General features: G+C 32.7%; 1 protein-coding gene across 1 annotated transcript; it reads right to left on the bottom strand.

The window, feature by feature from the left end:
• Window positions 1-9801: 9801 nt before the first annotated feature.
• Window positions 9802-10873, bottom strand: LOC128999214 (uncharacterized). Its single transcript, XM_054425605.1, has 2 exons — window positions 10719-10873; window positions 9802-10194 (listed from the first exon to the last, which is right to left on the bottom strand). Exons 1-2 carry the CDS (start codon window positions 10845-10847, stop codon window positions 10006-10008), a joined length of 318 nt encoding a protein of 105 aa, XP_054281580.1. The 5' UTR covers window positions 10848-10873; the 3' UTR covers window positions 9802-10005.
• Between the last annotated feature and the right edge of the window lie 4481 nt (window positions 10874-15354).

Here is a 15354-nt window from a genome sequence, read left to right as displayed (position 1 = left end):
AATTGCTTAACCCATGTTGCAACCTTTTGTTGTGTTTCAGGTAACGCTGTATATGGAAAAGGTGGTTTGAAAATAATCGATTGCACTTTACTACCTGAAGTTGTGAGAAAAGCTGCTTCCTTCACGATGAACTCATTTTTTAGTCCACGGAACCCTTGGATATCACATACGACTGTTCTGTTCGACATCTTGTTAGCAACTGGAATAAAAATTGTGAATTATCACGTTACAACTTGTTTAATCTCAACCTACTAACCCTTGACCTTGTTCCTGACCTTTTGTTTTCCTTTTTTCACCTCATACTAACTTTTTTACCAAACTTGTCATCGGGTTGTATTCAACGACACGATCGTGTAATATTAAACAATATGCTGTAGTTTTAGCTGCGATTGTACTTTTCGATTCAAACTCTAATCTTATATCCACTGGTCCTGATTTTATGGATTCGTTTTGTCTGGAACAATCGATTACAATTAACGGAGCATGTGTTACAAATTCACTATATGTGAATAGGGGTTCGCCCTTTTTAAAATAGTAGTTTTCTTGAAATTTTACATACATTTCATAAAGAATCGCTAGCTGATTCTTGGACTGATCAAGGTTCATATCGTCATACGGGTAACACTCTGAATTCAAATAAAGTTTTACATTTGAAACGTCACATATATCAAATTCGCTGACATTTTTTTTGATATTGTTTGATCTGTCCGTTTGAAATGCTAATACAACATATCGTGGTTTTTCCAACTGAGTTGATGTTTTTACATTCCATGTCTGTCTATTTGATTGTGGTAATAAAGGATATTCATAAAGCTCCCATGTTCTAAAATTGATGAAAATTGATTGATTTTTTTCAATAACTTTGAGTAAAGATAGTTTTTCTTGATCTGATGGGAATACGTAGGGAACTCTCCATTGAATTTTCTTGATGTTAATGTCCATCGTTGGCTCGATACTTGTACTTGTACCTGCAGCTCCTGTTTCAGTCTTAACCTCACCAAGCATAGCATTTAGGTCAGTTCTTGATCTTATAAGTATAAGTTCCTGTTTAACGTTTAATATAATTTTATTATAATCCTCAGCGAACCCAATTAAAATCTTAAGAGGAATGCAGACATTAAAATAGAAAGTACCTTTATTTGTACTGTCTTCTTTGAGAGTCAATAAACTACCTTTTTCACTCGTCCAGCCTGCATTAGTTAACATTTTAATGTCACTATCATTAAAAGACAGATAACCTTTCATTGTACTTGTAATTCCAACGTTTTTCACCCTATCTATTTCAACTCCACCGATTTCGTATCGTATTTCATCAAATAAATAAGCATATCCGTTATTAATGAATTTTGTATTTGTTGATTTAACCACCCCCTCGATGTAGAGAGTACTGTTGCAGGGATACGTATAGATATCTTGATGTTGGATTGGTATTCTAATTTCATCATTATTGTTGAATGAAGAATTAGCATATGGTTGATGTGCGTGTACTTCTATTTTATTTATCGATTCGTCAAAGTAAATTTGCTCTCTTACTTGTAATATACTACCAGCCATGTTTAATTTTTAAGCCTAATGATACTAAAAAGTCTCTATTACTCTTAGAAAGAGAACCTCTCTTCACGGTGTCCGGTGTAGAAATGTTCACGGTTTTCAAATACGGTATGTTCTTAACTGGGGTGAAGATCATAGGCATGATTACAAACGTTTAAGATGTAATGTTACTGTGATGGTTTCTTCACGGAAATTGATAGGTTTACCATTTTGATCAGTTATTTTAAGGGATATGTTATCAATCGTCCTTGTGTTGATTGGAAGATAGATTATATTGGCGGGAGTTTCAACTATTTTAAATCCTGGTGGAACAGTGGGAAAGAATGTATGTATCACATGACTTGGATTACTATTTACAAACGAAGACGTAATTATATTACACTCCACGTTTATAGTATTGACTTTTAAGACGTTTACCGTTCCATCCGACACATGAGTGAAAAACTTGTTTAATTTTCTATTTTTGAAACCTAATAAAGGACCTATTGAGTCTGAAGGAGTGAAGTCGATGTCTTTGGAACACTTTATCTCACTTTTTAACGTATTATTGTTTGGTTGAATTGTTATCAGTACATCATGATTAATGGGATACGCATTTTTGTATGATAAGCTAGTATCGATGTCAGTTTCTGTTTCACCTCTCTTATCTCCAAGAACCTTTCGTAAATACTTTTGCAAATCTTTAACTTCATATGATCCAGTAGGTATTTCTATACCCACCTCTTCATTTTTATCGGTAAGATAATAAAACATATTACACCCTTCCTCAACATTTGGAATTGAATTAAATGTTTCAAAATTGATGAACCCTAACACGTAATCTCGATCATTTTCTAGTTCAATTTTGGGGAATATTTCACAGCTTAAGAGTGAACTATTTCCCGAAATTACAAATAGGTGAGACATGTTGCTTGTACGATGGTCAAATAATGACTGAGATAGTTATTGGAGAATATTTTAATTACAATCAGACAGAAATTTCAAACACAACTGTCCACATATTTCAGTGTTAAAATTTTGATCCCTAACATAGTTATACAAAATAATACAGTTTTTTAAATAATGTATAACTTCCATTGGTGGTTTGAGGTTCCCAAAACTGTCGTAATACTTTGCATGTGATCCATCTTTACGTAAAGCGACCCAATGAGTCCCGGGCCCATCATCATCGTCTAAGTTTATGATTATCGCTTCTTTATTCCATGGATGCAAAGGCAGTTTATCCTTAGAGAATACTCCTCTAAAGTAAGGTATTTTCAATTGTTTAGCATACCTTTCCAAATCCAGATTGGTTAGTGCGTTTGATCTAAAAAAATACCCATCCCTTGTTTGTATGGTCTCAAATACAATCCTTTTCCTGTTTTAATCTTAACGTCACTTACATTTTCCTTTCTTGCTCTGTTAACTTCGTTTATGGCTTTATACACTGAGGTAGCTCCGCCGGCCAGACTTCCGATGGCAGACAGTCCGGCAAATAATGGCAACAGGAACGGTAACGCTCCTCCAGATTTGGGTATGGGTATGATTCTAGGTTTTTTTATTTGATCCTTTTTACCACCCCTCATCGCATTTCTTGCAGCTTTCAACGCTGCAGGAACCAATACCTTAAGTTCTTTGCTTTTACTCTTTTTAAGTTCGTTTTTAGCCGCCAGTATAGCATCCTTGAGGTGTTTCTTCTGTGTATTTCCATTCTTACTGTCATGTTTCGGACTCCTTTTCTGCCTTTTCTTTGTAACACTTTCTGACTTCGATTTCTTCATACCAGCACCGAGTTTAAGTTTTGCTTTCATAGCGTTCGTTACTAAAAAAGCGTTTACCTTTTCACCGAGTTTAGCGTCCGGAGCCGATACTCTCGTCCACGCCCTATCGGCCAGCAGCCTGTCAGCTTTGTGTCTACTCGTTAAATCCTTGTTCTGAGCGTATGCTATATCGTGTTCCTTGCAGTAACTATCAAGTGGATTGATCCCTTTGTCGCCCCCTTGCCAGACGTTTCTCCAATTTAGTACCAGCCCCACAAAATTGGTATCCACCCAACAGATGTGCCTCAAAAGGTAGGTTATCAATAAGCTTATTAATTAGACCTCCACCTCGTTTGAAGCTCAGAACCATACTGATGACCAGTCCTACTTGCTATTCAACTTACCTACCCTATCCCAAAAGTCGTCTTTATCATCATCTTCTGTTGATTTACTTTCTTTCAAGGTTTTTATTTCAGACCTAAGATAAGCTAAGTCATTTATCATTGCACTCATGACATCTGATATGGGCTTACCTTCTCTATTTCGGGACCTTGCAGTCAACGAAGAAGCTGGATAAAAAACCTTAAGCTTTTCATCAATACGTGACATATCAGAGTTTATCCTGTTTTTGAAAGCATCTAATTGTTTACGAGTCACAGGTGAATTTTCATTCTCGCTCGCTTTGACAACCAATTGAATATTATACTTTTTTAAATCTATGACACCATTCATATCAGGTTTAATATAATCCTTTATCATTTCCCTCAGTACCACTTCAACTAAAGTTGTATTGTTGCTTCGTACTGTTTCATCTACATATTCTTTGTTTGCAACATCATGTCTTTCAATTGGCTTTTTGACATTTGTTATTATTGAATTATTGATATTTACTTCACTTTTGTCATCAATGTATAAATACTTCTGCATGAGTGTTCTTGCCTGACCTAAAGTAATGGGAGAATAATTATTTATGGCTTCATTTATATTAATTATAAACTTTTTAAAGTTTAATTCTCCTTTTTCTGGTTTAATGAAGGATTCCACCGTCTTGCTAATTATTTGATTTACCCTAACTAATTCTTTATCTAGATAAAGTTTACTTATTGCATCAGAGTCATCGGTTGGATCTTTTTCAATTTTAAAAAAGCTCAATCGTTTATTCTTCATATTAATTTCATCATTGATACCAAAAGTCACACATTTTAAATTAATCTGTGAATTAACATAATTTTCGATGTATTGTTTAGAAACTACATCCGTTAACTCGGTAGGATCTCCAATATTGTTAATTCTCATTCTTTTAGCATTAAAATTGCCATTTTCATACATTAAAGTATTGCTTTTGAAATAATCGAGAGATATTGCATCTTTTCCATCTACAGGGTTTGATATATTTTTAATATTATGATTTTCGCAATCAATAATAAATTTCTTTCTATCAAACTTAATAGTATCTCGTAGTTCTTTATCCATACTATTTTGAAAGTACCTCTTATTAACAACATCCATGTCTGATTCAGGATCATTGACATTAACAATTTTTCTCTTTCTTAAATTAACTTGTTTATCCTCTAACAATAGACATTTTGATGAAATATAATTTAAAGTAACGGCATCACTAGAATCGACAGCTTCCCCTACGTTTGTTAACCTTTTGTTTTCAATATTAAAATTTTGTTTATCAGTTAGCTTGAAACCTATTCCTGAAGGTCCTACTACAACGTTTTCTTTGGAAGTAAAACCTATATAACCTCCAAACTTGTCGATACTTGGTTTCATCGTCTTGAAAGTCAAACATCAAATGATGCTATTCTCTTATTTTGATTGATATAACTATGTTTTTATTCATGACGTAATATTTAATTGTGTATAAATATATATTTATATCAGATAAATGAAAGGGAGATAAATTAATCTGAAACAAGGTAGGTAATAAATAACACTGAACACAGATTGTATGTCAAAATAATTTATATTTATTTACAAACATATCAAAATTACAAATATACATAACAAATGTCAAATATAATTGTTACACTTACAAAATTATGAAAAAAAATCTATGTATTAATTTGAAGATTCAATGGTTACAGTAATTAAAAACATAAACAATCAAACTAAATAGATAAGTTAAGTTTACAGTTTTTTTCATTACAGTCATAATACTTTCTATTATTCCACTATTTACATAAATTTACTGTAAAGCTCAAATTACTTGATTTATTTGTAACTAGATAATGTCCCTTCTTACAATGACAGACACATGATTGTCAACAATTATTTCCTCTAATTTACAGTCCGGATCATCGTGATCTTCGGAACCACCGTTTAAGACCCAACACACCCTAGCAACCTTTATTAGGACAAGATCTGCGATGTGACTACAGTAATTAATGCTGAACGGCTCGTTTCCATGATTTATTAGGTTAACCCTGACTACGTCTGTATGGTTGGAGTCAATAGACGCTGGAGAGTCTAAAACTGTCACCCCGAAAGTTTCCGCTTGCCATGCTACCGGTCGAATTTGTCCTTCATAACCTTCAGGTATTCTAATTTTTATACCCGCAGATATGGTTTTTCTTTCTCCAGGATTTAAGGTTATAGTGTAAATACAGGAAGGGAAAAATGCGTGCAGAGGTATAGCAACACGACCCATGTTCTCGTATTCAGGCATATTAAGGAAGCCCTCGTCAACAGAAAGTTGTTCGTACCTGACCGGTACAGTTTCCAAAAAAACATTATCTGAAAAGTAAAAAACTAAATTAACTTACATACAAATCTAACAAATAATTTGAGCTTAACAAGAATCATTGGTCATTTTAGCTTTTTTTGCAATCAGTTCTTTGTGTAAATCAATTTTCCTTTTTTTATTCTCAATTAGTTTGTAATGGCCATATGCCATGGTATGGATATTATCATTTAATACAAATCTTTTATCATCATGAGACGATAACGCTAGTTTTCGTACTTTCGTTGTGTATACATCATGTTTCCTACTCCTAATTATATTCATTTCTTTGTACTGGTTTTGATTACAAAACAAAGCTCTCTCGTAGTCCTGAAAAGTTATTTCATTTTTAACAACACTTTTCTTTACACCCTTAGCACGTTTCTTACAATCATAATTCTTACTAAGAGTAGTATATAGCTTTGTCCTAAGACCAATGAATTTCTTTAGGGGAACTGATAAAGTTTCATCTTTCATAACACCAAGTCTTTTCTTATTATCGAGAGAGAAACAAGCGTGTGTTATTGGGTACTCACTAGTGTCAAAGTAATGTATATTCTCCTTGATTTGCTCATATACGTCAACTGAGTTTACATTTATAAGGTAACTATCCGTATCTGTATATAATAGTTCTACATTTCCTTGACCAAATACACGAGGAAAAATATCATAAAAATATCTATACATTACGATTTTGCTTAGTTCAAGAATAGCCATACCTACTGCAATGGGTTTGTTAAAATTTACTTTAGTTTTATTTAGATGAACTGCTATCAGTTTTTCTGTAAATATAGTTCTATCACGAAAATTAGGCTTAGCAATAAGCTTATCGAGCCTTTTAGTGCTACAAACTATTTCCATATTCATTCTGTTTCTTACGTTTTCCATACATTTGCCATAAACCGAATTGTTCATGAGTTTGAAAAACTCCTTTTCAAACTCATTTTGCGCATTTTTTCTAAATGTTGTGTTTTTTTCGATGTATCCATACAACCACTTAGACTGAACAAATTTCATACCTCTATGGATTTTAACCAAAACCAATCCATGCTCTACGGCCTGTTTTAACGCTTGGCTGTGAATTATGTAATTACGTTTAGGTTCTAAAGTTGTTAACAATTTTGAATGTTTACTACCTGGTGGTACTTTTCTTTGAGCGCAAAATGGTAAGTCGTTGTGTTGTTCATGTAGATGTGCCGGATAATCTAGATCTACCTCAAGTATAAACCCTACTTCATCATTTTCACCAATATCATTAATTTTATTTTTTACTTCATCAATTTCAACAGGGGTTAACCATTTAAAGTCCTTTAACGGTAAACTTTCTCCCATTGCAGCCCCATAAAGGTTATTTATATCTAGGAATAATATAAAGTTTGAATTATCAACTGTCCAGAGTCCCTGATCCATAGGTTTGACACCAGGTTGTGATTCCGAGTCAAGATTTGTTTCTGAAACTAAATACTTATTTGATGCCTCGCAGTAACGTTTAGTGCACATAGAAATACCACCACGAATACCAGCTTCTATGAACATGTACTGTTCATAGCTTGTTAACAAATCGATTTCAACTTTAGTCAATTTAAGACACGCGTCGAACGAAAGGCCAGGAGCTGTGAAATACCAACCTGGGTCCAAACCATAATTGGATTTACAAACTTTTCGGAAATTTTCAAATACATCGCTTAATAGTAACACATCAGTCTTAAGGTAGATATCAGAAAATTCTCCTAAGGTTTGACAGTTAAATTTGTTCCAAACCTCAACAGCCCTATTATAATCTTCTACAGCAACTTCTGACTTATTTAGAGAGCTGTAAAACTGATCAATAGAAGGCAAGCTAGTCTCATTAAATTTTTCCCAGCCATCTATGTATTCGTAGGGAAAACAGCCTTTTTTTGTAACAATATTAAGTTTATCATAACCGAAATAAGAAAGTGTTTCATTGAATTGATTTTTGTCAAGATTTTTGACTAGTTCATCAAGACTTCTAGACATAAATTTGTACGAATCAAGAAAACGAATTTCAAATCTAGCAGCAACTTTCTTTGATAAAGAGATATACCGTTCTTCTGTATTAGGGATTACCTTTATTTCCATTTCATCATAATCGAGACTTTTAATAATAAAATGGAGGTCATAATTTGACATATTGTGCAAGACTACGGGCAAAAAGTGTGGATTTTGATATGACAAGTTACAATTTGAATGACTTGCACCTCTAAATTTCCCTGTATTAGGGTCGTGATCTCTAACCCTTAAATTATCAGCAGTAAACTGTTCTTCACATATGTGACAGCAAGATGAACGTTCAAACATGTCCACTTCTTCATCCGTTAACTCCATAGGCAACTTATTTTTGTACGTCTCGTACACTTTAAGAGCTTCATCTCTGATCTTTTGGCAAAATACCTTCACAGCATTTTCTCCGCGAAAAAGGACTGGTTCTGATTTTTCACCATTACTTGAAACAACATAATAACAAAAACTTGATGGGTAGTGCTTTTGATAGTCAACAGTTGAAGAGGTAGATTGATTTTGCGTAGCATGTTTAGTTTTGCAGGTGTGGGAGTTCTTACAATTCGGTCTTTTACAGTTCAAACAGCATTGATTCAAATTTTTACAGTTGACTCGGAAACAGTTAATACAACATTCATTGGGATTTTTACAGGTAAAAGAATTGCAATTATTACATGGACTTTTTTGTATTAATATACTTTCAAAATCAGCATATACAATGTACGGGACTTGTTGTTGGTGTTTGAAATTTTTAAATTTAAGTTTACAATTATCTTCATTAGGCATTTCTACAGCAACAGGTTCATGATTGTTACATAGCTGTTTATGTACATCGAAGGTAGGTTTATCATTAAAATGGATTAAACATGATTTACAAACAAATTTTCTTCCGTTGTGGTTAGAGGTTTGCGCGCTTACTAATTTATCAAAGTTTTTAATCCACACATCATTTTTCAATAGTAATAAATCACGGTGATCATCTTTTTCTTGTTTTGTTACTTTAATAGGATATACAATATATTCCTCACTATTGTGTTTCTTTTCTATTCCAAATATATTTATAGACATATTGTTTATCTGTTCAAATTTAGGTATTGACTTAAGTTTTACAGGATAGTTAATACAGTCCCAGTCATACGCTGCATTCATTTCTGCATTATCAATATAATTGCGGACTCTTTGTGGATTACGAGGTACATTTTTCGCCCATATACTATACTTGAAGCAATAATCATCCTGATTCTTTACATTTACAACAGCTTTCTTGTTTGCAATGAAAGCTGGTAAGGATATATGTTTACATCCTCTTAATGGATAGTATTTATTAATTCTTAGTTCCAGCCCTATAATACTCTTTAGACTCCATCCTGAACCTTTACCTTGGTGTTCTGATTGTTCTGTTAAAAGTTTATCAAAAGCGTTTTTACAATACGTGTTTAGATCTGTACCTAGTAGTATGGGCTCGTTTGCAGTCTTAAATGACAGTTCTTTGATTTCATCTTCTTCTCCTTCAGTTCTTGCATAGATACATTTTAAAATAATATTACATTTCAGAGTTTTCGACTTAAGAAGGTGTTCTTGAATTTTTGAAATAATCAAAGGTTTCGTGTGATATTTTAAAAAATTACCTATATCGATGTATCCTTCACCATTTGTTAAGTAATAGGTTTTAAGCCTACATTTTGCAGCAGACTCGGTCTCAATAATTGGCAAATAGCCCAATGTATTTTTTAAATGAGTGTTACTTGCAGGGTGATTGTCAGATTCTCTGTACCACGTATTACATGGTTTACAAAATTTGAGTTTAATCGTTGCAAGATAGTTTTGCATCGTTAACAGATTACAATAGAATAGTAATTTATATTTGACAATGATATGGAGTATTTCTTATTCAAATTATAAAATGTATTTTTCTATAATTGGCTAGTCCCTACGATGAATTGTACTATAGTAATTGATGGTTTTTCACTATCTCTTACTATTGATGATCTTCGAGCGCAGCTCAGCCAGGCGTCTGGTTTGAGCCAACGTGAGGTCTGCCGCAGCGGAGATTATTGTCACTGCCCCAGCATACTCCCCAAACCTGGCCTGGAGCGATGTGAGCTTCACACAATACGGCAGCCGTACTCTGTATGTTTGGTCATCCCTCCGTTCAAACTTAAACAAACATGTAAAATAAAATTAATTTATAATATTTTTTAAACGTGTGTTAAAATAAATTAAGTGCTGTTATCTTCTGTACCTTATCTAGAAATATATCAAAGTTTAGTTATAGGTTTAGTCATAAGTTTAATTTATAGGTAAAAAAATAATTAATCAACCTAAACATTAATTAACAAAGAAAATAATGATGAACATGAAACGATAAATTAAAGCCTTCTTGTTCCATACAATGACAATTTAGTTTTTTGGGCAATCATTTTTGAAATAATCATAATTCAAAATGTAGATATAAAAATAGAAATTGACATTGATAATTTAATTCATAAGTATGATTATTTAATTTAGGGTATTATTACTTGCAAATAAGTTTAATATACAGTGTATTTATCAGATAGTGATATAACATATCATCACTATTGAATCTTAGGTGAATTTGGTTGAAAACATTTTAAAGATATAAAGTATAACGTTTATAAATCTAAAGTTTTTTATCAATAATATTTTTATTTTTTTCCTACCTGAACATTAGGTTGAGGGAACACTGCCTTCAAGATAATGTAGAGGTCTTCAAGACTCTCCAGGCCTGATCCCTCGACGATGGAAACGTCCCAGGTGGAGGGTGTGGTCAGCGCGTTGGAGGAAGACATGATGATAATGATTTTGTGTGCGCGAATTATATATCTATATATATACTGATAAGATATGACGTCTTTGACCTTAACCTCCACACGTGGTATTTACGTTATCAGTCGGAAGTCATTAAACACACACGCTGCAACGCTGCACTTTGTAATGGTTACGCAAATTATTATGTTTTGATAAACTAATGCTGCATCCATGATAATCCCTATCAAGAGTTTTTGCACGCCACGATAAGCCTTGCATCATCAAGGATAATTATCAGCTCAGCGCTAAATATTTATTTAAATATACAAACAGTAGTTTTATGATATAAATGAATTTCAGATATAAATGTACAAATATCCTTATTAAACAAATTGTTTTCATGGTAAACAACGTCATCGTTAAATGACATGCCATAAAAGCGCTTTTAAGTCCACCATAAGTGTTTTTAAATTAATTTATTAAGATATTATTATTTATCCATTATTTCTTACATAAGGCTAACAATTTAACATTCTATTTACTCCACACATTTGGAAAACTATCTACACTCAACACTAAATGGCAGAAGCGAGAAGCGTTTGTCAGTCAAACGTTACCACCTTAAAAATCGAGTTTTAAATAAAAATATTTATAATACATCTTGTCGTACGCCCGACATCAGGTAACAAACACCCTTCCAAACCGACACACCTCCGACACCTTTCCCGTGTGCCAGCCTCCGCGGTGCCAGCTCTCTCAGCCGTCCACCCCGACACGCCGACGGAAACTTCCGACACCGTGTGCCAGCTCTCTCACCGTGCCAGCTCTCTCACCCATGTACGTTCTCCCCGTGCCAGTTCTCTCAGCCGTTTAATAACACGGTGGTGCTAGCTCTCTCATTTTTACCCTACTCACATAATATTTACGATAACCCAACCTAACATAACCGCCGCAGCGCGCTGACAAAATGTGGCCTCCGTTTAATACTGAAGTACCCAATATTTAAGTCCAGAAATAGAAGGTTCATTTGTTTAATGTGCATTTATACGTATAATCCCAATATTTGAAATGGCTAATCCTTTTGTTTAATGTAAACTTTCGTGTCTTAAAGAGACTGTTCAAATTTTTAACCCCATGAAGAGATACAATTTTATTTAGTGGAGCGATAAGAAAAAAACATTTATTTTAACTTTCTTTGAAGAAATGTAAGTGAAAAATCATAACATTTAAAAATTACCTTAAGTTGTAATAATATTCGCAATTTAATAATATACTTGTTCATTATATACGTATTAGTTTTACCCGTATACTTGACACAATTAATTTGAAAAAAGCTCATCACTGGACCATTATAAGGCAGTCCTTTATAAACAGAAAGTAGTCGAATCAGAATAAAAACGATCACTTCTCCATTGAATGGACCCTAGGGATTATAACCATCCTCAATTACATCCAACATTTATTAAAACACGGCACTTTTATGAATATAGTCAATTCAAATAGATTTATATTCAAATTACAAACTCAATTTAAATAAATGTCTCATAAAAATATCAATTACTTTGTTTAAGATTTTTACTAGCAGTTTTACTAAAACCATTTACTTTTAACACTTTATGCTAGCCGAAAGATTATAATGTTTATTATGTAATGAAAATGAGGTAGTACGAAAATTTATTTGTGATAAATTCTGATATAGTGCAAAATTACATAAAAAATAGTTGAATAATAATTATAGGCAAAAGTTTTGTTTTCAATGGGGAATTTCGTGTACACAAAATAGTCTATCGTATTCCAAGGGTGGATTGCTCATGTAAATTTCAATAGTTTTTTTTTTACAATAAGCTTCTACTGGTTTTTATCAAATAGCGAGATATCGCACGTATCAGCGTCATCTCTCCAATGTTTGTCCTGGTAATGATCACCTACGTGCTGCCCATATAACAAGGGGAGTTGGTACAAAGACATCACACCAACTATTGGTTGTAAACATCTTGGTTATACATTGAGGATTTATATATACAGTTTTTAAATAGTAAAACTTGTCGGATGAGGATGGTTTTACCATCAAAACACTTATGACGTTTTGGTGCAATACTTCTTTTATAAGAATAGTTTAAAGAAATACAACATTGAAATCTAAAAGAACATATTCATATTATGGTGAGGACATTATGTGTGGGTATGGCAGCTTGAGTTTTTCAAGAAAAATGAGTGATATTAAAATATGTTAAAAAAGTGTTTAACATAAAGCCTCTAACGTAGCCTCTAATATAGCCCTAAATAGGGCTTTTAGAAAATCTAAAGTATCATATTTTGTTGTCTGACAAATTAAAGCAAATAATTGATAAGTTAGAATTTAACAATTAGTATCCTAGACATAACTAAAAGTCGTGCCAACGATACTTTATTGAAAGATACATACAGTAGATACTCAATATGTACTATAGAATATACTTTATTTTAAGTATTTAATTTATGTTGGGAACAAATATTGATTCTTTTAGCGAATTTCCCATATAGGGAATAAGCTATTACCGTAGGTCTCATGGTAAGACCTGGACCCGGGACCGATTTACTTTTTCGTTTTGAGGTCCCCAGAGACCAAAAACACCATCTGACACCATCTGTTCAAGTTCATATATATATATGTGTCCGTTAGCACGATAACTCGAACAAATACCCCCGCCGCAGCAAACCTGCAGACTAAGCGAATTTCCATTTGATTTACACTGAAATGTCTACTTAAAAATATAACATTTATTCCCGATTTAAATAGAATTAGTTTAACAAGTACTTAGGTTTGCTGCATCAGGGAGGTAAAACTGTTTTTTTTTTATGTTAATAGTTAGTAAGAAATAAAAACATTTTTCAAATTTGATCAAAATATGTTCATAAACAAGCAAACTACAACAGTTTACTTATTCTCTATAAGAATAACATGGGAATTTTAAATTAACAATTTTTTGGAATTTTCTCCGTAACCATTAGGCGCATAATAACGCTTCAATATACTAAATTATTTGTTTTTTTAAGCTCTACAAAATGGTTTGGAAAGAAATTGCTAAATGTTATGTTTTTGGGTCAAAAATGCGAAAAACCTAATTTTACCCCATAAAACCCCCCGTAAACCCCCGTTCCCATGGTCCGATCATGCTGGATCGCGAACTCGTTCGAATAAACGTAGGTTTACATGTTTGTACCGAATTTCATCAAAATTGGATCATTTTTGCTCGAGTTATAGTGCTAACGGACACACACACATATATATATATATATATATATAAATATATAAATATATAAATATATGAATATATAAGTTTATAAATATATAAATATATAAATATATACATATATATATATATATATATATGAATTTGAACGGATGGTGTTTTTGATCTCTAGGGACCTCGAAACGAAAAAAAAATCGGTCCCGCGTCCAGGTCTTACCATGAGTACTACGGTAATAGCTTATTCCCTATATGGGAAAATCGCTAAAATCATCCGATTTTGATGAAATTTGGTATAAATGTGTAAACCTACATTCATTCGAACGAGTTCGCGAACCAGCATGATCGGACCATGGGAACGGGGGTTTATGGGGGGTTTTATGGGGTAAAAATGGGGTTTTCCCATTTTTGACCCTAAAAACATAAAATTTTGGAATTTCTTTTCCAACCATTATGTAGAGCTTAAAAAAAGAAATAATTTAGTATATTGAAGCATCGTTGTATGCCTAATGTTACGGAGAAATTAAAAAAAAAATGCAAATTTAAAATTTCCATGTTACTGTATTCTTATGGAGAAAATTAAAACTGTTGTAGTTTACTTGTTAATGGATATATGTTGATCAAATTTCGCAAATTTATTTATTTCATCCTAAACTATTGACATTTGGTCAAAAAACACTGTTTACCTTCCCTGTAGCACCAAACCTAAGCACTCGTTAAATCTAATGTTATTTAAATTGGGAATTGTCTTATTTATGGAAATATTTTAGTAAATATGTAATCAGACAAGTTGAAATTCACTTAGTCTGCAGGTTTGCTGCGGCGGGGGTATTTTGTGTACTTACGGTTATTAAATGTTTTTGTTTTGTTATACCTTTAATTGTTGGCCACCACCTTACTCTGTTGTATAAAGCTGTCCGTTTGGAATAAATGAATACAACATTTTATTATCAAAATGAGTCAATTAATGCAATTTATTACTGATGTAATTTCAATTTGGTGAACCCACTGAGTATGAAGTAAATTTTACATATTATATATCATACCAATACAAGATAAAGAAATATAAATGTAAACAAAAACACGAACAAAGAAAAAATATATTTATAGTAGACATTGGTAATTCTCGTAAAACTAAGAGAATTTATAAAATATTTATACTTAACAAAGGGACAAACTAAAAGATTCCTATCACATATCGCTATGGTCAAAATTTAAAGGTATCAGGGAAGGTAAAACTGTGTGTGACGGAACAGCAATTTCATTATTACATTCCTACACTAGTTTCATTACTTAACAACGTTTTTATTGTTTCTAC

This window comes from Macrosteles quadrilineatus, unplaced genomic scaffold (assembly GCF_028750875.1).
Source record: "Macrosteles quadrilineatus isolate MER2022 unplaced genomic scaffold, UCM_ALF_1.0 Scaffold_8__2_contigs__length_117827958, whole genome shotgun sequence".
Lineage (NCBI taxonomy): Eukaryota > Metazoa > Arthropoda > Insecta > Hemiptera > Cicadellidae > Macrosteles > Macrosteles quadrilineatus.
The sequence above is the reverse complement of the archived record's forward strand: the minus strand, read 5'-3'. Positions and strand labels throughout refer to the sequence as shown.

Excerpts from the sequence above, each read along its gene's own strand:
- LOC128999214 (XM_054425605.1), bottom strand. The coding sequence starts at position 10,847 with ATGTCTTCCTCCAACGCGCTGACCACACCCTCCACCTGGGACGTTTCC. Across the intron at positions 10,195-10,718 it reads TCCCTCAACCTAATGTTCAG|TTTGAACGGAGGGATGACCA; the intron begins GTAGGAAAAAAA and ends TGTTTGTTTAAG.